General features: G+C 41.8%; 1 protein-coding gene and 5 long non-coding RNA genes across 8 annotated transcripts in view; 1 reads left to right on the top strand and 5 right to left on the bottom strand.

Moving 5' to 3' along the window:
- tefb (TEF transcription factor, PAR bZIP family member b) overlaps positions 1-22,029 on the top strand; it is a 44,595-nt gene that overhangs the window by 4,160 nt on the left and 18,406 nt on the right. For 2 of the 3 annotated variants that reach the window (XM_042008462.1, XM_042008453.1), the window contains exon 1: positions 91-474. The exons of the other annotated variant lie outside the window; for it this stretch is intronic. In XM_042008462.1, coding sequence (XP_041864396.1) covers positions 333-474 — 142 coding nt within the window. In that variant the 5' untranslated portion in view covers positions 91-332. Of the gene's footprint in view, positions 1-90; positions 475-22,029 lie in introns of those variants that run through there. 3 annotated transcript variants of the gene reach the window in all.
- LOC121655599 lies at positions 3,011-3,926 on the bottom strand. The gene is made up of 4 exons (XR_006013249.1): positions 3,892-3,926; positions 3,680-3,742; positions 3,445-3,516; positions 3,011-3,045 (listed from the first exon to the last, which is right to left on the bottom strand). It is a non-coding gene; the product is annotated as an uncharacterized LOC121655599 (long non-coding RNA).
- LOC121655774 lies at positions 3,942-4,717 on the bottom strand. Its single transcript, XR_006013299.1, has 3 exons — positions 4,683-4,717; positions 4,128-4,190; positions 3,942-3,963 (listed from the first exon to the last, which is right to left on the bottom strand). It is a non-coding gene; the product is annotated as an uncharacterized LOC121655774 (long non-coding RNA).
- LOC121655658 lies at positions 4,733-5,554 on the bottom strand. Its single transcript, XR_006013265.1, has 3 exons — positions 5,479-5,554; positions 4,920-4,982; positions 4,733-4,754 (listed from the first exon to the last, which is right to left on the bottom strand). It is a non-coding gene; the product is annotated as an uncharacterized LOC121655658 (long non-coding RNA).
- LOC121655714 lies at positions 7,921-13,980 on the bottom strand. Its single transcript, XR_006013279.1, has 5 exons — positions 13,921-13,980; positions 11,968-12,016; positions 9,784-9,809; positions 8,716-8,766; positions 7,921-7,994 (listed from the first exon to the last, which is right to left on the bottom strand). It is a non-coding gene; the product is annotated as an uncharacterized LOC121655714 (long non-coding RNA).
- Positions 15,901-21,479, bottom strand: LOC121655784. Its single transcript, XR_006013304.1, has 3 exons — positions 21,411-21,479; positions 21,215-21,217; positions 15,901-15,916 (listed from the first exon to the last, which is right to left on the bottom strand). It is a non-coding gene; the product is annotated as an uncharacterized LOC121655784 (long non-coding RNA).

Below are 22,029 nucleotides of genomic sequence, written 5' to 3'. Positions count from 1 at the left end.
ATAAAAAAAATAAAAAAAGCCACTGCAATACACATATTTATGTAGATGAAACTGGTAGCCAATCAGCTTCTACTATCGGAGCGGTGGGCGTGGTGTGGGACTCATGAATATCCAATGAGCGCGCTTGCAGGGCACTGAGAACAAGAGGTTTGTGTAGTGTTGTTTTCCTGTTCTAAAGCGTTAATATTGACAAAACTGGCTCTGACAGCAACAGCAGTCTCGGAACAAGCGAGAAGCTGCTGTTCTTTTTCATTTCCACGGCTTTGTGGTTTTTGGCACCAGCTGTCTTTTCCAACACAGCTTCGGTCTCCTTGGAGCTTGGCAGGGAAACAATGCCTGGCAAAGCAGCGGTGGCAGTTTCGCATCAACCCAGCGGTAAGGTCGCTACAGCGGCTTCTCAAAAGTCCTTCCCGTTTGCTTTGAAGAAGATTATGGATATCCCCCCTCCCAATATCCTGGAGGAAGGCGAGGACGGTAAGCTTTGCATGGCGATGGAAACCCTTCTCGGTTTTCCAGTTTGAAGACAGTTGTAAGGCTGTGAACTAAACTAGATATGTACATATTGTGAGTATATTCCATATCAGTAAATGCACTTTAATCAAATTATGGTTGTTTATAGGTGGAATCAGGCTCACATGCCATATGTTGCGCGTGGCCAGTTGCTGTCGAGTCTGCGAGGAAGCGAAAAAGGAACAAAAAGTTCCAACTCTTCTGCGCTGTTCTTTAAGCAATAATACTCGACTATAAAGACACTTAACGACAGAGTCATCGCTTGGCATTGCATCGCATACATTTATCTTTTGTTATTTGGCTTCCACTTTGCGTGGTGATTGTGTTTTGGGCTGCAAACGTGAAACAAACGGTACTCGCTCACTTCCGTGAAACCTCATGCTGTCTCCCCCCTCCACACACACACACACACACACACACACAGTCCTTGTATTTGTGACCATTTTAGGTCCCGAGATAAATACTCCCCTTCTGAGGGCCATGCTTTCTAGACACTGTAGAAACTTTAAAAATACATTCCTACATTAAAAAAAAAATCTAAAATAGTAATATGATTTTAGATATTGAAAAAATAAGAATTTGTTCTTTTTTATTTTAACTACCCTTGTTAGGTCCAATTTTAAATCTCCAACTATTTTTACTGCACTTGTTAGGTCCAATAAGGGATATACATAAAGTCACAGAAACTTTTCTTTTAACATGAATAATGCTAGATAATAAATGTAAGACACTGCCTGTGATGCCTTGCAATTAATGGCAGCATATTGAATTGTATAAGATTTTGCCAAGAATGGGGTGTCAAGTTAGATATTTCAAAGCTAAGTTTTTCCCTAATTATTTTTTCGTTACATTTAAATTTGGATTATTCTTCTGGGTCCCTCCTCATTTTACAATTAATTGGATTTTTTTTTTTTTTGCTTTTAAATCATTAAACAGATTTTTTGTCTGTTTTATTGGTGTTTAGTCCCCATTTTTCATTATTTTATTTTTGATCTTTCCTAATTGTACAGCACTGTGGTCCACACATTTTAAATGGGCTTATAAATAAACTTGATTTGACCATGCCTCAGTTATGAGTCTGGAGTTGCTCCTGGTGAGAGGCACCAAGCTGGGCATACTTATTAGGAAAATTTCTGTGAGGAGTGCTTCAGGAACATGAAGTACCGGACCCCCTGATAAGAGCAGTTTGTCGCTGAATACGAGCTGTTGAATTGAGTTTCCGCCTCAGGCTGTCAGGACTCTCCCTCAGAGATAGAAGCTTGGCCATCAGGAAGAAGATCAGAGTAGAACTGCTGCTCCTCCACATCCAGTGGAACCAGATGAAGTGGATCAGACATCTAGTCAGGATGCTTCATGGACAACTCCCTGTTGAGGAATTCTGAACATGACACACTGGGAGGAGGCCCCAGGGAAGACCCAGGACACTTTAGAGCAGGGGTGCCCAAGTTCGGTCCTCGAGATCTACCATCCTGCAACTTTTAGATGCAACCCTTCTCCAACACACTTGAATCAGATGTCATCTGCATGCCATTCCGCTTTGCAGAGGCCTGGTAACGAGCCAGTCATTTGATTCAGGTGTGTTGGAGAAGGGTTGCATCTAAAAGTTGCAGGATGGTAGATCTCGAGGACCGGACCTGGGCACCCCTGCTTTAGAGGGACTGCATTTCTCAGCTGGCCTGGGAATACGAATACCTCTGTTTTCCCCTGGATGAACTACAAGGAAAGTTTTGGTTTTCCCTGCAAAACTGCTACTCCTGCAATCCAACCTCAGATAAGCAAGAGAAGATGAATGGATAGATGAAAGAAAAAAATATCCACTTTTGTGTTTCAACTATCAATTCAGGTATTTGGAAAGTTTAATGTTTCAATAATTTGTTTAATAATCTAAATAATAAGAAAGTTAATGTTAAAATATTGTATATACATTTCTGGACAAGTTCAGCAAGTCAGACTATGTCATCGTGGAAGCAACGTGCATCCTTTTAGTTCTGCGAGATAAATGAAACCTAAGAAACGACTGCCAAAGCAAAACATTTAATGTGCATAAACGTGAACATTGGTTACATCACCGCAGCCACTAACAAATGATCCAACCCTTAGAAAATTTCATTTTTATGCATCCTTTTAAAATAAATGTAAAACTGTAAAATAAATAAATATAAAACTGAAAACAGTTGTGGCTCAGTTCCAAAATCCCCTATAAGCCTGACTGCTATCAATTGTGAACTGTTAACACAGATATTTAGTTGTGAACTTAAGACGGGGTAAATTCTGCTGGATCAAACTGAAAATGGAACAAATGTACCTTTGTGAACATGATCCACATTCACAGTCTCTTCTCTGAAACAATTCGATTGTGAACATAAAATTTTATGGCTCTCCAGTCCCTCTCCGCCAGGGCCTCTGGGGAGGCAGCAAGACACTTCTCACACTCTGTTTTTCCTGGTGTTTTTCCCATACGAATGAAATCCTTCAGTGACTTTTCGACGGCTTTCACCTCCTGCATGGACCACTTTCTCTTTACCTTTTTTGTACCTAGGAAAATGACATTTAATAATTAATTTTACAGTTATTCCTATCAATACTGCATTTGCTTCTCTTCTGCCTTCAGAAATTATCTACTAAAGAAAAAAGTTCAGCTCAAATAGGAATGATATAAACTGCCTTTTTAAAACGATTACACAGGGTTTTGCCTTCATTCAGTACCAAAGATTTTTAAGATCATTCCATCTTGATGAGAAGCTAATAAAAACAAAACACTGTCCAAGTCCCAATGTAATGCATTTGTCAAGAGTAAAACCATTAAGAACTGTTTCAATCTATATACGCCATTTAGTATAAAACTCAATGTGAATTCATTAATTATCTGTTGCAGAAATATTAAGATCAGCTTATTTCTGAGCAGAAAATGTGATGCCCATGTCACATGCTAACCTCCTGAAGGTTGGGCATCCTCCAGCCGCTCCTGTGATCTCTGAGGTTCTTCTAGAATCCGTGAAGATTTTCCTGCAAAACATCCAGAAAAAAAAAAACTCTTACAGACAAGTAACCTTCTGTACCATGCAAGACAAACTCCATCAGTGCAGTGCTAACTGTGTCCAGCCAGATCTATGACATCAAGTGAGGAGAACATGTATGGACACATGTACATGTCTGACAACATATTTACCTTTAGAGAGTTTCTTTTGTCTAATCTGTTGAGATGTGTCTGGCTCAGATTCTGGCACTTCTCCTGAGACAAAGCAATAAGTAAAGTAAAAAAATTAAGTTCAGCAGTACTTTGAAAGATAGATTAGTTCAATAGACTACTTCTGTCTTTCTGAGGCTGACTCATATTTATATATGTGAGCAGAAAATACAATGCCAATGACACATGCTAACCTCCTGAAGGTTGGGCATCCTCCAGCCGCTCCTGTGATCTCTGAGGTTCCTCTAGAATCCGTGAAGATTTTCCTGCAAAACATCCAGAAAAAAAAAAACTCTTACAGACAAGTAACCTTCTGTACCATGCAAGACAAACTCCATCAGTGCAGTGCTAACTGTGTCCAGCCAGATCTATGACATCCAAGTGAGGAGAACATGTATGGACACATGTACATGTCTGACAACATATTTACCTTTAGAGAGTTTCTTCTGTCGAATCTGTTGAGATGTGTCTGGCTCAGATTCTGGCACTTCTCCTGAGACAAAGCAATAAGTAAAGTAAACTAAAAAAATAAAAAAAAAACAAGTTCAGCAGTACTTTAAAAGATAGATTAGTTCAATAGACTACTTCTGTCTTTCTGACATTGACTCATATTTATACAGTGGGGCAAAAAAGTATTTAATTAGCCACCGATTGTTTAAGTTCTCCCACTTAAAAAGATGAGAGGCCTGTAATTTTCATCATAGGTAAACCTCAACTATGAGAGACAAAATGAGAAAAAAATATCTAGAAAATCACATTGTCTGATTCTTAATAAATTAATTGGCAAATTCCACAGTAAACTAAGTATTTGGTCACCTACAAACAAGCCAGATTTCACAAAGCAATAAGTAAAGTAAAAAAATTAAAACAAGTTCAGCAGTACTTTGAAAGATAGATTAGTTCAATAGACTACTTCTGTCTTTCTGAGGCTGACTCATATTTATATATGTGAGCAGAAAATACAATGCCAATGACACATGCTAACCTCCTGAAGGTTGGGCATCCTCCAGCCGCTCCTGTGATCTCTGAGGTTCCTCTAGAATCCGTGAAGATTTTCCTGCAAAACATCCAGAAAAAAAAAAAACTCTTACAGACAAGTAACCTTCTGTACCATGCAAGACAAACTCCATCAGTGCAGTGCTAACTGTGTCCAGCCAGATCTATGACATCCAAGTGAGGAGAACATGTATGGACACATGTACATGTCTGACAACATATTTACCTTTAGAGAGTTTCTTCTGTCGAATCTGTTGAGATGTGTCTGGCTCAGATTCTGGCACTTCTCCTGAGACAAAGCAATAAGTAAAGTAAACTAAAAAAATAAAAAAAAAAACAAGTTCAGCAGTACTTTAAAAGATAGATTAGTTCAATAGACTACTTCTGTCTTTCTGACATTGACTCATATTTATACAGTGGGGCAAAAAAGTATTTAATTAGCCACCGATTGTTTAAGTTCTCCCACTTAAAAAGATGAGAGGCCTGTAATTTTCATCATAGGTAAACCTCAACTATGAGAGACAAAATGAGAAAAAAATATCTAGAAAATCACATTGTCTGATTCTTAATAAATTAATTGGCAAATTCCACAGTAAACTAAGTATTTGGTCACCTACAAACAAGCCAGATTTCACAAAGCAATAAGTAAAGTAAAAAAATTAAAAAAACAAGTTCAGCAGTACTTTGAAAGATAGATTAGTTCAATAGACTACTTCTGTCTTTCTGAGGCTGACTCATATTTATATATGTGAGCAGAAAATACAATGCCAATGACATATGCTAACCTCCTGAAGGTTGGGCATCCTCCAGCCGCTCCTGTGATGTCTGAGGTTCATCTTGAATCCGTGAAGATTTTCCTGTAAAAGACCCACAATGGACAAGAAAGGGTTAGTTTATGTCTATTTCTGGAGAATGCAAATATGAAAACATGTTCCCAAAAAAAAATTGATCACTAAATGCAATTTCACACAAAAACTCACCAGTTGAAGTAGATGTTTGATTCTCTTCATCATCATCATCCGATTTTCCCGAGCTTTCTCCCATATTGTAAGTTTGATCTGCAAGACAACATAAGTAAATTGCATTTAATTGAATATGCACACATTAAAATAGGTAGAGAGAACATTTAAGGCACACTTTTCTTACCATTGGGACCAATAGAGATTTGGTCCAGATTTTTTCCATGAAATTCTGCCAGCCTTCCCTGTTCACAGGCCATTAGCACCTTGCTGATTTTTGCCAAATGCAACGTACCTTCAGGAAGGCGGTAAAACTTCCTGTGTACTCTGATGTCGTGTCCCAAAAAATCTGCTAACAGATCTTGTTCAGTGTCATTAAGATTTAGTACTCTTGAGAGAGTGGCCACCTGTCTTCTCAGTTTTGTGGAGGAAAGTGCTTCTGGTCTTTTGGCTCCACAGTTTGTAGCAAACTGACGGATGCAGTCAGATCCTCTAAGTGCTGTGTCGAATCCTGGACGAGCAAATAAGTAGGGATTTTCACCCACCCCACATGAGCTCCTCTCCTTCACAAGTAGTTCCAGTGACTGCACCATTGAGGGAGTCAAGATAATGGGAACCTTCCTGCCACGCTTGCCACGAATTTCCATCCGTTCAAAATGCTGACACAGCTTCTTCTCCAGCTCTGACAGTGCTTCTGCAACATCATAATTGAGTGAGGATTTGTTCCTGGCGACAAATGTTTCCAGCCGCATCTTGGAGACCTCGCCTTCTCTTCGTCTGTTGAAAAGGATGATCTGTGCCAGGATCACTTTGGCAAGATTGGTCCAATTCTTTGTGGTTTTCTCATCACACAACTGCGCATAAAACTCAGTGTGCTTCTCAGTCATGTAGATGTGCATCTTTTTTACATCATCTGCTAGTGGAATAAGCTTGGGTTTGTTCCATTTCTTTTCCTCAACGGTGCGATATGCTGCAGAAGATATCATTTCATTCCAGGTAAGAGTGTACATGCGTCTGAATTCTTGAACAAGCTGCTTCTTTTCATTGTTCTGGGATGAAAGAGCTTCAGCCTCAATGATATCAGCAACTTTCTGGATGCTCTGTCCTAATTTTGTGGCAAAGGTGGGTTTTTGAAATTTGTTCTTGTTTTCATCAAAACCAGCTACTTCTTTAACAGCCCGGATGACATGGTGAAAGTTTTGAGGATGGATGTACTCCTCCATCTTTTTCAGAGGGGTGACCTTCTTTCCTGCAATTAGAAGTCTCCCAAGTCCTCTCATAATCTGACGAACATTTTCATGTTGTGAGGCAGTTTCTCTCTGTCTGTTAAACATCTTTTCTCCAACCTTCATGATGTATGCATCCATTCTTACTGCATGGGCGACTTCATCTTGAGTCATGGCGTTAACAAGTTCATCTACTTTCATGTTCACTTCTTTTGATACCGGTTGAGAAGCTGCACAAAGGCTCTGAATTCTTGTTTTTCCAGGAAATGTTTTCCGAACGCTTTCAGCAAGTGAACACCGTTTTGCATGCTTCCACAAAGACTTGCGTTTGAAGAGCCCAAAGCATGCAAAACAATGCTGATAATCATTTGGGTTGCCCTTGAGATCACCACTTTGCTGCTTACAAGGCACCAGAATTCCTTGTCCTTGTGCGATCGCCTCAACATTGTGTGCCCGATTCCCTTTTTTACGAAGGAGATTTAACAGATTTCGTCTTTCTTTTGATTTCTTTGGGTACATCATTGCCCTTGAAACCTCCATTTTATCTGGATGTTTGCGTTCCAAATGGCGTGCGATTTTGGATTGCGGTTCCTCACAGAAAATACAGTAGTTTGCCTTTCTGTGGTATTTCTTGGATCCATCTACGTTTTGGATATCAGCGATAACCAAAGAATCATTTGTCACGACTGACTGTAAAGCTTGGGTGTTTTTAAATCTTGTGTACGTTTTTCTATTTCTGTCTTTTTTGGTTGATGCAGACTCAGTTTGTTCTTCAGAACATGATCCTCCTCTCTTGTCACTCCTCTTTGGTTTTTGTCTATCTGTAGAAATGTCCTTTAAATGTAGGTTCTCTTCCCTGTTTTGAATATTTTTCTTGGCTTCACATAATCCTGTGTTTCCTGATTCAAGGACAGAACCGGCTTTCATTTTTTGTAGCCTGGAATCTTCTCCTAAACGTCTTTTCTTGGCCTTCGGGGGACGGCAAGTATCTTCAGACAACTGGTCTGAACTTTCCTCTGTTGATGATCCTGGGATGTACTCATCCTCACTGTTGTCACTGTTGTACATGCAGGATTGGAAGTCCTCTGAATCCATCTGGAGCATCTCTTTGGTCAGCTTTAAGAAAAAAACAGAACTTAAAATGGTTGCCTCATGACACAATGATTTTCTTGAAAAATACTCAGTTTAAAAGATAATGGGATACTATAAATGGTTCCATCTAATTATATTCTACAAATGTTCATGATTTTTAAAGTGTTAATCAGCTTTTGGACAGTGGCATGGACATCTGGACTAATGACGTTGGACTTCAGTGCATCAATGTAAACTATAATTCTTCTGACAAACTGATTTCAATAACTAATATTCCACACTGGAATATAAAACGAATCTTTTTAATTTATCAAAAGTTAATAAAGAAACATCATCAAACTTTTGCAAAGACTGTTAATTATCAATTTCATCTCTAGTCTTTTTACTGAGGGACACCACTCCTTGTGATCCGTTTGTGTTGCTGACCAAATTATTTTTTATTAAGACTTAAATTTCGCATTGGCTAAAACAATGCTACTGACAATATTTTAGCACAAGCTATTAAGTTCAGTAGATGTCTGTCCATGAAAGATTTCCAAGTGGAGCTCTGCATATATCATCACAACTTTCAACAGTGTTAACACATATCACGTTTTCCTGATATCATGCGGCCCTGCTCCACAATTGAAACAGTTGTCAAAATGTCAAATTGAAACTTTTCAAATAACTATTAACTTGTCAGCCTCCCAAACTTTGCAGTAACTGTGTACAACAATGTCCAATATATACTTCCAGAGTTACTTACAAGGACACTCTTTGTTCTTCTTAAGGGTGGAATCTTTCTTTCATCTTCAACCTGCAAAAAAAATAAAGAAAAATGTATATGTATATGTATTTACAGTAATAATACTTTTAAAACACACACACACATAAACTACAGCTTAAACAGCTAAAAACAGATGAAACAATAAAGAGCATTCTTCCTCTGACACTGAAATAAAAAATAAATTATAAAAACTGCTGCCAAAATTAACATCTTGCAGTTCAGCTCAGTTGGTGGTCTGTAACTAATCATGATCAACCAAGAGAATGGGATGAGACCACACAGAATATTTATATATTAAAAATAACTCCTAACCGTTGTTTTCAGACACCGTTGTAAAGATATGGTCCTCTCTTTCTCTTTGTTTAACAGCATAATGTTGGCCTTCTCAAATCGGTCTTCACACACATTATGATGAGCTTTGAGTTTGAGGAGGCGTTGAAAATGACGGCTCTGAACCTTTAAAACATAAATAATTTAAAAACTGACAAGCTTGTTTAGCAAAGATATTTCAGTTATTAAGTACAAATAGATAGAGGAATCTGAAATCTGAACTAGAAATAAGAGTAAACTGTCCATCCAAAATAAATTGTCATGGTGAATTCTTTTTAGTCCATCCCCTTGTCAAAACAGTTTTAAAGTTATTCATTCATTCACGGTAGCGCTTAGTCCATTACGGGTCACGGGTAAGCTGGAGCCTATCCCAGCAGCAGCAGGTGAGAGGCAGGTACACCCTGGACAGGTCACCAGTCTATTGCAGGGCCAACACATACAGAGAAAACCATTCTCACAAACACTCACTCCTAGAGAGAATTTAGAGTGACCAATTAACCTAATATCATGTCTTTGGAAGGTGGGAGGAAGCCGGAGAACCTGGAGAGAACCCACGCATACACGGGGAGAACATGCAAACTCCACACCACCCCCCAGGTTCACACCTCCCCCCAGCTGAGGCTCGAACCACTCACCTTCTTGCTGTGAGGCTGCGGTGCTAACCACCACACCCTAGTTTGAATGGTTTAATAATCTAATTAAGACAACATCTCTTACCTTTTCCTCCTTTTTCCCAACGTCAACTGTAAAAAGAATTACAGGTATATAGTTAAAGATTAAAAAACATGTGCTAAATCTTTTAAAAATATGTTTCACATTCCCTTTACTTCTTTTTAAATAGGTCTAGGTCTAAACTTAAAAAATTACTCAGTTTAAGATTGAAAATAAAAAATAAAAAAAAATATGGAGAAGCAATGTGGCATGATTTGGAAGTTTCTGTGGGTGTGTTCAGTTTTCCCTCAATTTTACTACATGAAGAAAAAAAAAATACTTTAAATGTGTGTTTTTTTTTTTTTTAATTCATTGATTTTTAGTGGTGTTCCGATCGATCGGACACCGATCATTATCGGCCGATATCCGTAAAAAAGTATGTGATCGGTGTTCGCCGATCAATGCCTTTTGTTGCCGATCACAAAATCTGACCACCTATATTTCATACTCTGCAACCTGCAGAAGCGCTGCGTGCAGTGTCATAGCTCCCGCTTTCCTCCACAATTTGCATGCGCACGGTTGCAAATCCAAAGCAAACATGTCTGCCGTGTGGAAGTTTTACACTGTGTGTGAGAGTGATGTAAAGTTTGCATCCTGCAACACGTGCAACGCAAAAGTACCTCGCGGGGGAAGTACGTCAAAATCCTTCAATAAAACGAATCTAATACGGCATTTAAAGAACAAACACTTGACGGAGTACGCTGAATTTTCGAGGCTCACTGCACAGAATGAAAGGAAGACGCTGGTGCAGCCAGAGCGCAGCTAACGCAGCCAACAGTTACCAACACTCGTCCGTATGAGCGTGACAGTCAAGCAAATAACCACAAAAATAATTCAGTTAATCGGCCTTGACGACCAACCGTTCTCAGTGGTGGAGGACGCCTCTTTTACTTGGCTTTTTTTTTTTTTTAGCAATATTAAGATTTTGTTTTACTTTCTTATTTAGCCTGATGAGAGCCTTAATGTGTTTTCAGTCTGTTAAAATATAGTACTACTGATTACTGAAAGATAGCGCATTGTACTATGTACATGTTATTGTCTAAATTAGGGGGATTTTATGGTTCCTTTTCCACATCAAATAGTCGGCAGTGCTTATAAGAAAATTACAGCCAATCCATGTGATTATCGGTGATCGGCAGTGATCGGCACTCATGGGTGATCGGTATCGGAATCGGCAACAAAAAACCTGATCGGAGCATCCCTATTGATTTTAATTAACTTAAATGATTAAATTAAGTCCAAGGTGATGGCTTTTTGAAGGAATAACCTCCTAGAACTGTCTTGCAGCAGACTTGAAGAAGCCTCTCCCTCAACACATTTCGTCTCCTACATCAGCCCACTTAACAAATTATTGTGAAATCTGCTTTAGAATTTTATAAAACAAAGACTAGATGACAGTTTCTTTTGTTTGCTTTATATAGACCACATCACAGATTATTTTTTTTATATAACTTCTGTTTACATCTTCATCTGTGAAAGATGAGGATACAAAGTCATTTGGATTGATAGCTGGTGTGCAGAAAGATTGTGAAGAGAGTTTGAAAAAATACTTGGTCATGTTAAGCACCAAAACATTAAATCTAAGAGCTGAGGAAAGTAACACATTAGGTGCTGTAGAGGAATTTTCAGCCCAATATAAGAAAAGCAAAGACTTAGGAGGTTACAAAGTCTGATTATGTGGTTAGACTTACGGTATATGTGCTGTTCAATCACATTGCAAATCAAGTTAGCAATCCAAACAAAACTGTGACAAAACTAACTACAGGGTGGGCCATAAACTTACATAAAAATTAAAATGTATAATGTATTTTTTAGAGCAATTTAATAAGTGTTTTTGAAACAATGGTAATCATATAGCACACATTACATAAATAAAAACTGTTGTTCAACAGAAAAATGTTTATTTTTCCAATGTATGAAAACTTACGGCCCACCCGATGGTTGAAAGATAGTGCAGTAATAACATCTATGTGCTGATCCTGACTATTCGGATACAACATAGCGTTTAAATAACTGAAGACCACCACTCTGCTGTTTGTGACCAAACTACATAAGATGCAAGTAGATCTCTTATACTCTTATGAAATCCTAAAACTCTCAAATAAAAATTCAATAGTTTACCCCTGCTACATTTATGTCCAGCACTGCTAATCTAAATTTAACTAATTGTGATGTGTTCATTTTCCCCACCTAAGCAGTCAGAGTCCTCACCAGGGGATGCAACAGTCTGGTCAGCCTCCTGTAAACAAGATGCTCTGTTAGTAAAACTTCAAGAGCCACTTAATTTTCTCGCTAAACTTCATAAACATTCAGGTGTAATTCACACTGTGACATGTAGTTATACCACGATCTGGGTGAATACTCATTTCTGATTGGCTCTAGGGTGTCTGTTAAAAGTGTTATAGGTCACTTATTAAAAAAAGTTCCAGTCAAATATTCTTATTGTTGTAAATTAATGTGCTTGCCAAACATTAGTTGGTAACCGTGGCAACAGAAACTCAGAACATACAGAGTGAATGGCAGACAATATACTAAAAACGATTTAGGATAGAGTAATTTGCTTGCCACACATTTAATGATCAGTGTGAATGGTGGATAATTTTCTTGCAATGACAAAGATTTAGAAAACTATCTGTGGACTTGGACTGAAACCAAATGTGGCATCATCCTCTTGACACACACAAGCTTTAAGAGCTGCACCCACCCTCTGAAATGATTCTTTGTGCCACATAACATTAATCAATCATCTCCCTTCCCTCTACTGATCAGGTCTAATACAACAGCTGACCTACCGAGCTGCAGGTTCTGTGTCTGAGCCGGCGTTGTGCCGAAAAAAGCACCCCTGCCATGAAAAGCACCCCCTCTCAATGAGCCTTACCAAAAGCATGAACTAACCTGCTGATAAAAAAAAAATTAAATAAAATAAAATATACACACACATATATATATATATATATATATATATATATATATATATATATACATACATATACACACATACATACATAACAGAAAAAAAAAAGACCAACAGGAACAGATTTACTGAGGGGGTGCATATTTTGGCAGCCAGGTCTGCCAGGCTATGCACCCCTTTTATATCTGACTCCAAATCACTTGCAGCCCCCAAATTCACAACAGTTATTGCTGATCATGGTATGAGCATACTCTGAAAAGATCAAAGTGCTGAGACAAACGAGGACAGATTTACTCGGGGGGGGGGGGGGGGGGGGGCTCCGAGTATTCTGTGTGACCATATACAGACCACTTAAGCATCAGTGTTTGACGTTTTATTTCTCTGGGTACTAGATAAAATATATTTTTTTTCTTTTTAGCAGCAGGTTAGTTTGGGGTTTTGGTAAGGAGAGATGCTGTTACTGCGCTACAAGAGGGTGGGGTGCTTTTCACGGCAGGGGTGCTTTTTTTTCGGCACGACACCTGTTACCGGCTACCACTCAGCCGCTTCTTGTAAAAACCTTACGATTTTAACTGTAAAAAAAAAAAAACATATTAATAATTGATTTAATATTTATTTCTTTCGTAAGTGACCGTGGTATATGCGGGATAATGCCCTTCGTGGAGGACGGCTGCTCCCGCAAAGTCCATCGCCGGGCATTTTCCCTCACATATACCCTGGGATGAAAGTTAAAATGGGTACAGCAGCACCACAGCGGTGACAGGTCGAGACTGTCCGGAATGCGCCGAGACATGTCCAGACAGTCTGGACTCGTTCGTATAGAGCAGAGACTCTCGGGGGTGGGTGTCTGTCTGTACAAAATCTTCATAAACACCTGCGGTATAAAATAACTGCTGTGTAAATGACCACTGTAACTGCTGAACGAGAAAAAAAAAAAAAAAAAAAAAAAAATCCCATATACAACCATATAGTTTAATAACACTATGTGGATATTTAATTTAGCCCCTCATTAATGTAGCATGACTTCAGAGTAGTTTAACCTGGCAATGAACACGTTCACGTCGCCACGTGCGCTGCTTCAAGCTTAGCTTTGATGCTAACTTTGCTAACTATAGTGGCAAGTTCAAACACACACACAAAAAAAACAGTAGTCTTAATATAACTTCGTTGAAAAATGTATCTGAATAATGTCAGTCGTGCAGTACGCTGAAGGGAAAAGTAAAACTTACCATTTTCTCCAACGTTTTCCTGCGTTTCAGTCGAAGTTAATCCAGCACGAGCACAACTCTATTAGAAAATGCTTCTAGAAGGAAGTGGGCGTGTCCACAGCAACGCGACAGTCGTGACACACTTGACACATGATGTACAGAAGCCTGATGGGTCAGTAGTCGTAACAAAAGAATAAAATTAAATTAACAAGCTTTTGTCTTCTTTCTGTCATAGTTTTCCTTTTTAGTAATGAATTTTGAAATATTAATTTGAGAGCAAAGATTATTTTTAATCGCTACTGTGATTTTGCACAGCCTGTTAAGTATAGCCGGTCAGCAAAATAAGTTTTTATTGGAAAGATGACAAAGTTTCATAGCAAAAGAAAATTTTTATTATAGTTTTAGTTACAGCACTAAGTCTTTAAACTGCTCAACAACAACAGGATCACACAACCCATTAAAATAATTAATACCTGAGCTTGAAAACCAGTGACAAATGGTTCATCAGCTTTTGCACAAATTTTAGATTATTTCGGTTTTCTGCTATCTTCTAGGACCAAACCATTGCTGGCAGACTTCAGAAACAAACTTGGTGCTAATAAGCCAGTAACGTGTTGTAACAGTTGTAATTGTGGAAAGTCCCTTTAACTTTTGGTTGTCTTCTAATGATGACGTCAGCAAGATGCTTCGAGAAGAGAGGAGATCGTCTTGCGTACGCTTAGACTGCAGACGGACATTTTGGGAGCTCAGCTCTTATTCTTTCTTTTTCCCACTTGTGACGGATGTGTTGTGTTGCACTGTTTTGTTTATGTATGATGAGACAGCAGCCATCCAACCAGGCTTTATATGGTTGATGAATGTCCTTTTATTAAAGAGCACGCACTGTGGAATCTTCAGTACCAGTGTCGCTGTGAGTTTGTCAACCTTGTAGCAGCGTTATCTGGCTAACTGAGCTAATTCCCCCTTACCACAACACGCTTCCCCATTACAAATTGGCACCCGAACATTATTTTTTTCCTTGGACCTTCAGCTCGCCTTCGGCTCGGTCAGGCAATTTCTCGGCTTGACAGGTTACTACTGTCGGTTTGTGCAAGATTATGCGTGGATCGCTGAGCCACTTTTTGCCCTAACAAAAAAAGAAGCCGTGTTCAGCCGGGACAACAAGTGACACAGCCATGGCCCTCCTTAAGACAGCCATCACCTCGGCCCCTGTGCTCAGATTCCCAGACTTTGGGCGCCCATTCTTCAGTCACACAGCCGCATATGATGCTGGGCTTGGAGCTGCTTTAATGCAGAGGGTTTAATTATTATTAATTACTCAAAGTTTTCATTACCTGGTGTATTTATCTCATGTACCTCCTGTGTAGTTTATAGTACTCTTCCCATTTCTGAATGGCCAGATAGCCAGGAAAGGTTAATGCTTTTATTGTGCTGGAAGATGTTGATTTTAAATAATTTGTATTACAGTTACAGACAAAGGAGGAGCCAGTAGCGGACATGTCCGAATCAGTCATGGACATTGATAATAGTTATTTAGCTCAGTCAAAGAAAGATAACTTTACAAGAATTTTGTAGCATCTGGTTCTTTGTTTGACTCTATAGGAGCTGCCTCAACGACTCCCTGTATAAACCCCCAAATGTTTTCATTTTGTACCTTTTACTGTGCAGCAAGTGCATAAGGCTTTAAATATTTAAAACACAGAAAACCTCCTGGACCAGATTTCATAGAGCCTTATTATTTGAAAAAGGCTGCTAATTTTGTTGCACAGCCTCTTACAATACTTTTTAATCTTTTGATTGAAAGTAAAGAAATTCCATCAGAATGGAAGTCAGCTTTTGTTGTTCCTCTTTTCCTCTTTTAAAAGAAGGCCAGTTTTAACGAACTACAGGTCAATATCAAATTTGTGCATTTTGTCAAAAATGATTGAATCTCTTGTGTGTGATCAACTTAAAGAAATTTTATATTCAAATGTAATACTCCTGAATATACATATATATATACATATATATATAAAAGCTCCCCGGGCTAAGCCTAGGGTGTCCTCAAAAGCTGGAGACGCCCCTGACACACATACTGTTTTTCTCATATCAGACGTGGACAGATGGCTGAATGTGTGTGATACATAATGGTCTATGCCCACCCCCGGTCCTAATTAAGACTATCTTATCTTCCATTAGTTAGCCCTTCTGGTAAAACTGTCATGGTCAATTGTCTATGTTTTTTGTTTTTGTCATGTTTAGTTTAGTCATGATTATGGTTTATGTTTTGGGGTTTTTCATGTTTAGTTAAGTTTCCTGTTTCTGTAACTTTCACTTACGTGTTTTGTATTGGTTTCTGTTCCTGGCTCATCTGGAATTAAACCTTTTTATATGCACTGTTCTGGCTTCTGCCTCATATGCCTGCATTTGGGTCCTCACCTCTGCTGCACATAACAGAAGGATCTAGCCAGACATGGACCCAACAGACAGAATGGTCTGGCACACCAAGGACCTCACGGACCACTGCAGGTATGACAGGGCTTTTGAGGAGATGCACCAGGCCACAAAGACATATGATGACTACATGAGTGGACCTAGCTCCTTCCAGGAACAATTGGCAGCAGCCAAAAGGGTCATTGACTTGCTGAATGCCAAACCCTGGTACCTCAGTTTTCCGGATGCAGCTGACTGACTGGCAGGGGTACAGCATGGTCTTGATGTGTTGCATGACATGAGCCAGTCAACCAGTTCCAAGTCCATCCATGTTCCTTATGTCAGCGTCCAGACCTCCAGCAACCAGTCCACAAACCCTCAACTAAGTCACATACTGCCTGGCTCTCCAGTCACTCCAAGCAAGCAGAGGCACTCTAGAAAGAAGTACGGCAGAAAGCAATGGCCAGCTCCATGCCTGACGTCTCTGGTGTCACCACCAGCTTCAAGTGTCACATCTCCTGTGTCGCCATGAGCTCCACGGTCCACATCTCCAGTGTCACCACCAGCTCCACATCTCCGGTGCTGCTCCAAGGTTCACATCGTCGGTGCTGCCTCCAGATCCCTGGTCAATGTGGCTGGCACCACTTTCAGCCCCATGGTCCTCAACACCTGTGTCGCTCCCATCTCTGCAGCATCCAAGGCTAGTTTTCCCTAGTCTCCTCCAGCGCGGCAACCTCCAACACCAGCTCCCAGGCCTGCTCCAGTGCTGCGACGATCCACGCCGGCGCCCAGGTCTTGCCCAGCTCCGTAGCGTCCAATGCCTGCATACAGGTCTTCTCCAGCTCTTCAGTGTCTGACGCTAGTGCCCAGGTTCACGCTGTCTCACAAGGGAGTCCCAGAATGGGACGTTCCTCCTCTGCTTCTGGTTCCTGTTCCTGAGGGGATCTTGGTCGAGACGTCTCTCCTCTTGTTCCTGTGGGGGTCCCTGGTCGGAATGCTCCTCTAGCTCCTGTCTTGAAGGTCTCGGGTCAAGACGCCCCTCCTCTGCTTCTGGTTCCTGTTCCTGAAGGCGTCTTGAGTTGAGGTGCTTCTCCTGTGGTCCCTGTCTCTGAAGGGATCCCAGTTCGGAACACTCCTCCATTGGGTCACGTCTCTGAGGAGGTCACACTGCCTCTGCCTATAGTATCCGAGGAGGTTGCATCTCCTCCACCTCCTGTGGTTTCTGCTGCAGAGGACGTAGCTTCTCCTCTACCTCCTGTTGTTCCAGCGCCCAAGGAGATTGCTCCTCCTCTGCCTCTGGTTCTGGCGCCTGAGGAGGTCGCTCCTCCTTCGTCTGCTGTTGTCTGTGTCTCCGAGGGGGGTTGCTCCTCCTCCGTCCCATGGAGTTCTTGCCTACGAGGATGTCGCACCTCCTCTGCCTTTTGCACCACAACCTGTCTTTGAGTGGATGCTGTTGAGCCCCACAGACATCCAGCTCCTGCCATTGCGGCCTCCCGGCCACCCTCCAGAGATCCACAACCTGTCTTCACAGCCTCCTGGCTGTCCTCTATAGCCAAGTCTGCTGTCGTCTCGGCCTCCAGACCATACTCCGGAACCAGGCCTGCTGTCTGCACAGCCTCCAGGCTGCCCTCCTTAACTCTGTTGCCTGAACTTTTTGCCTGGGCCTGACCTTAGGAACAATTAAAGACTAGTGCCAGAGGACCTTAGGGTCCATGAGGGTATAGGATAGGTGCACGTGGGGATGCTGCAGACCTATGCATGTTCCTATTTCTGTTGGAGAAACAGGTGTCAATGAACCTTATTGATGATGTTAGGAGTATTACAGGTCCAAAAGTATTTCAACCAGAGTGCCATCTACACAACTGCACTTTTGTTGTAGACAGAAGAGGATTAGTGCCAGTTTTTCAGCAATTGACAATCACATCTTTGGTATTGTGGCAGTTGGACCTTTTTCTGCTTCTATGGTGACTCATTCCCATTGGGGTCATGGCCAGTCTCATCAGAGTTATTTGAAAACTTGACAATGAAGGGTGGTCTCATGGCCTTCCTATACCATTTCAGTTTCTATATAGCAGGTGCTTTGTCACTTTGAAAACAGTGGCATGTTGATGTACGTTGGGGTTTATCCTGTTGAATGAAAAGGGTAGCCTCCCTCCGCCTTCGGGTGGGAGGATGGGTCCTGACTGTTGTTTGTGCTTATGCACCAAATAGCAGTTCAGCGTACCCACGCTTTTTGGAGTCCTTGGAGGGGGTGTTGGAGAGCACTCCTTCCAAGGACTCCCTCGTTCTGCTGGGGGACTTCAATGCTCAGGTGGGCAATGACAGCGAGCCCTGGAGGGGCACGATTGGGAGGTACGACCCCCCTAATCTAAATCCAATTAGTATTTTGTTGTTGGACTTCTGTGCTTGTCATGGACTATCCATAACAAACACCTTTTTCAGACATAAGAGTGCCCACATGTGCACTTGGCACCAGGACACTCTAGGCCGCAGTTCGATGATCGACTTCGTGGTCATGTCGTGGGACTTGCGGTCGCATGTTCTGGACACTCAGGTGAAGAGAGGGGCGGAGCTGTCAACTGATCACCACCTGGTGGTGACTTGGCTCAGATGGTGGGAGAGGATGCCGGACAGGCCTGGCAGACCCAAGCGTGTTGTGACGATCTGCTGGGAACGTTTGGCAGAGCCCCCTGTCAGAAAGAGTTGCAACTCCCATCTCCGGCAGAGCTTCAACCATGTCCCGGGTGAGGCGGGGAACATTGCGTCTGAATGGGAGCCACCAGCAGTAAGGGAATTTTGGCCGTTTTCGGCCGTTTCCCTAATAAAATGAATGGACTTTTCCAAGTCGTGGACACTTTCGTACACCAAACGGTGACAAATCGATTTGTCATGTACACGAAGTCGACTTTCAGGACATGTCCTGGAAAAACAGTCCGAACACTAGATGGCGACCAAGCTCCACCGTTTCACGAACTGGAATATGTGTCCATGTGCAATGATTCTTGTCCGTGGACTGGAAAATGTGTCCACGGTCAATAACTGACGACCCCCGAGACCCCTGACCTTTGATGGGGGGGTCCAGGGCGTCCTTGAACTGGAATAAGTGTCCACGTACAATGCTTTTGTGACCCCCAACTGGAACATATGTCCATGAACCGTCATTTTGACCCCAGACCCCCGGCTTTTGAAGGAAGGGGTCCCAGGGAGGTGCAGGGGGGGGGGGGGGTTCCAAAGTGTCCACGAACTGGATTTTGTGTACACGAACCGTGACTAAGTTCAATATTGGTATTTGGGGTCTCCTCTTTACGCCTTCAACTTAGAGAGCGCCCCCTAGCGACGGCAGCTCGATCCGAGCAACTTTTGCCCAAAAGTGGTCCGGGGTCCCGTTTGACGTCTGATTCCTGTTCAGAGGACCAACAACCCACCCCACCCCCCGATGCTGCCTACCAAACGCCAGCCCCCCCAGAAAGTCCTTTTGAAAAAAGACTAGGCGTACACAAGCAATATATTTGCATTGGGCTGTATTAAGGGATACAAAGCTTTGAACCTGTGTTTTTCGGGGCCCCTTGGTGCCAGACGTCTGGAAACACCTTAGATCGCTTGACACGGCCTCCTGCTACCACGGGAGGCCCTTTGGAGCCAAAAAATGATTTGGGGCATTAGGGGCACCCCAATCCAAAAACTTGCAAATTATGGTCCCTCTCATGTCCCGAGTCCCTGACAGCGTCCCCGGGTATGCCCACGCTGAATCTGGGGCCTCTCGGACCCTCAGGGGCTGCGCAGGACCCCCAAAACCACCCCATTATAACCCCATAGACGACTACAGTCGTCCCTGTGTCGGGGTCCTACGCGGCCCCCGAACGGGCCAGAGACCCTAAAATCACATCAGTATTAACTGAGGTCAAGCCCTACGAGGGTAAAGTGGAACGGCGGTGATAAATTTTTCGTGTGCGAAAAGCCACCCCGTTTTATACTTGCAAACCCGGCCTCCATGTTAAAGTATGGGCCATGGAGGTCAACCTCACCTTTCGGGGCCGTACACGGCCTGGGAACTGGCTAGACACCCCAAAATCGGGTCGATACAACCTGAGTTCATGCCCTACGAGGGTGAAGTTGAACGGTGGAGATAAATCATTCGTGTGCGAAAAGCCACCCCGTTTCTCACTTTAGAAAACAGGCCTCCATAGGCCTCCATGTTAATGAATGGGGAAAAAAACACACACCTGAATATCTCTGCCTGGGAATGGGCTAGAGACCCCAAACTCTGGTCATTAATCACTAAGGACCTGCCCTACAAGTGTGCGGTAGGAGGGCAACGCCAAATCATTCATGCGCGGAAAGCCCCCCCCGTTTTTCATTGCATAAAGCAGGCCTCCATAGGCCTCAATGTTAAAGTATAGGAAGAAACACACATCTTAATATCTCGGCCTGGGAAGGGGCTAGAGACCCCAAACTTATCACTAAGGACATGCCCTACAAGTGTGCAGTGGGAGGGTGAAGCTAACTCATCTGTGTGCAAAACGCCAGCCTTCTACACACATGTAGATGGCCGCCATGTGCCCACTTTCCACGTCCATAACTACCCCTTTCTGGGGTCTAGGGGAGTGAAACTTAAACCACAGTGTCCTGGTGGCATGTACTACCTGCATGTGAAGTTTGGAGTGAATCAGACAAGGTGAAAAAAATCACCTAAAAATGACCTCAAAGTGTTATGAGTTTGAAAACTTAAACTTTGTCCAATCATCACCATCTTCACAGCGCATGTTCCCGAGGCCCCCAGGAACCCCTCATTTAAATTTCAGCGCGATAGCTCAAAGTATGTGGGAGTTGTGTCGTTTTGAAAAACAGTAAAATAAAAATTAAGTACAAAATTAGTACAAAAAGAATCCATGAATATAAAAACAAACTTCTTATACAAAACTAACTTCCCATAATATATAGCAACAAACATGGAACATATAACAACTCTAGAACAACTAAAATGCCTCAACATGTGATAGTCTATAAACAGTGATTATAAAAACATAAACCTCTTATACAAAACTAACTTCCCATAATATATTTAACAACAAACATGGAACATATAACAACTCTAGAACAACAAAAAATGCCTCAACATGTGGTAGTCTATAAACAGTGGTCTTGAATCAAACCGAGAGGGACTGATCATACTTTGTCACTGACTTGGCTGTACCAGACTTCTGAAAACTGAGTTTATAGCCAAATTCCCCTGGATAATCAGAGGTCATTGGAACCGTGGAGGATGGGGGGGTTGTCACCTGTGTCACTTTCCAACTCAAAAATGTTCTTGTCAAATTTGAGTTCAGGCAAACCCATATGTTCTTCTGTCCAAGGGTCCCTGGTTGGGAGTATGCAAAGTAGACAGCATGGGTGTCATCACTGAAAGTGAGGAAGAGCAAAGTTTCACAAATGACAAATCTGCAGAACAGCTGAGTTGAAACAGAACTGTTGAAACCAGTTGAAAAGCCACCATTTTTTTAAAACTAAGCCTGAGCACATTGTTTGGGGATTTCACCCAAACATATACTTATAACAGGGACCCAATAATAGTACCAGTGGCACGAACAGAAATGAGTGTTTCACTGTGGGGTACCTGCTTCCTCATTGGAAGACACGTTGGTGGGATTGAGAAGGTCTTTGAAGTATTCCCTCCACCACCTCACAACATCCCGAGTCGAGGTCAGCAGCCCCCCATCC

Source organism: Melanotaenia boesemani, chromosome 2 (genome assembly GCF_017639745.1).
Source record: "Melanotaenia boesemani isolate fMelBoe1 chromosome 2, fMelBoe1.pri, whole genome shotgun sequence".
NCBI lineage: Eukaryota > Metazoa > Chordata > Actinopteri > Atheriniformes > Melanotaeniidae > Melanotaenia > Melanotaenia boesemani.
Note: the sequence above shows the minus strand (reverse complement) of the source record. Positions and strands in the feature narration are given on the sequence as shown.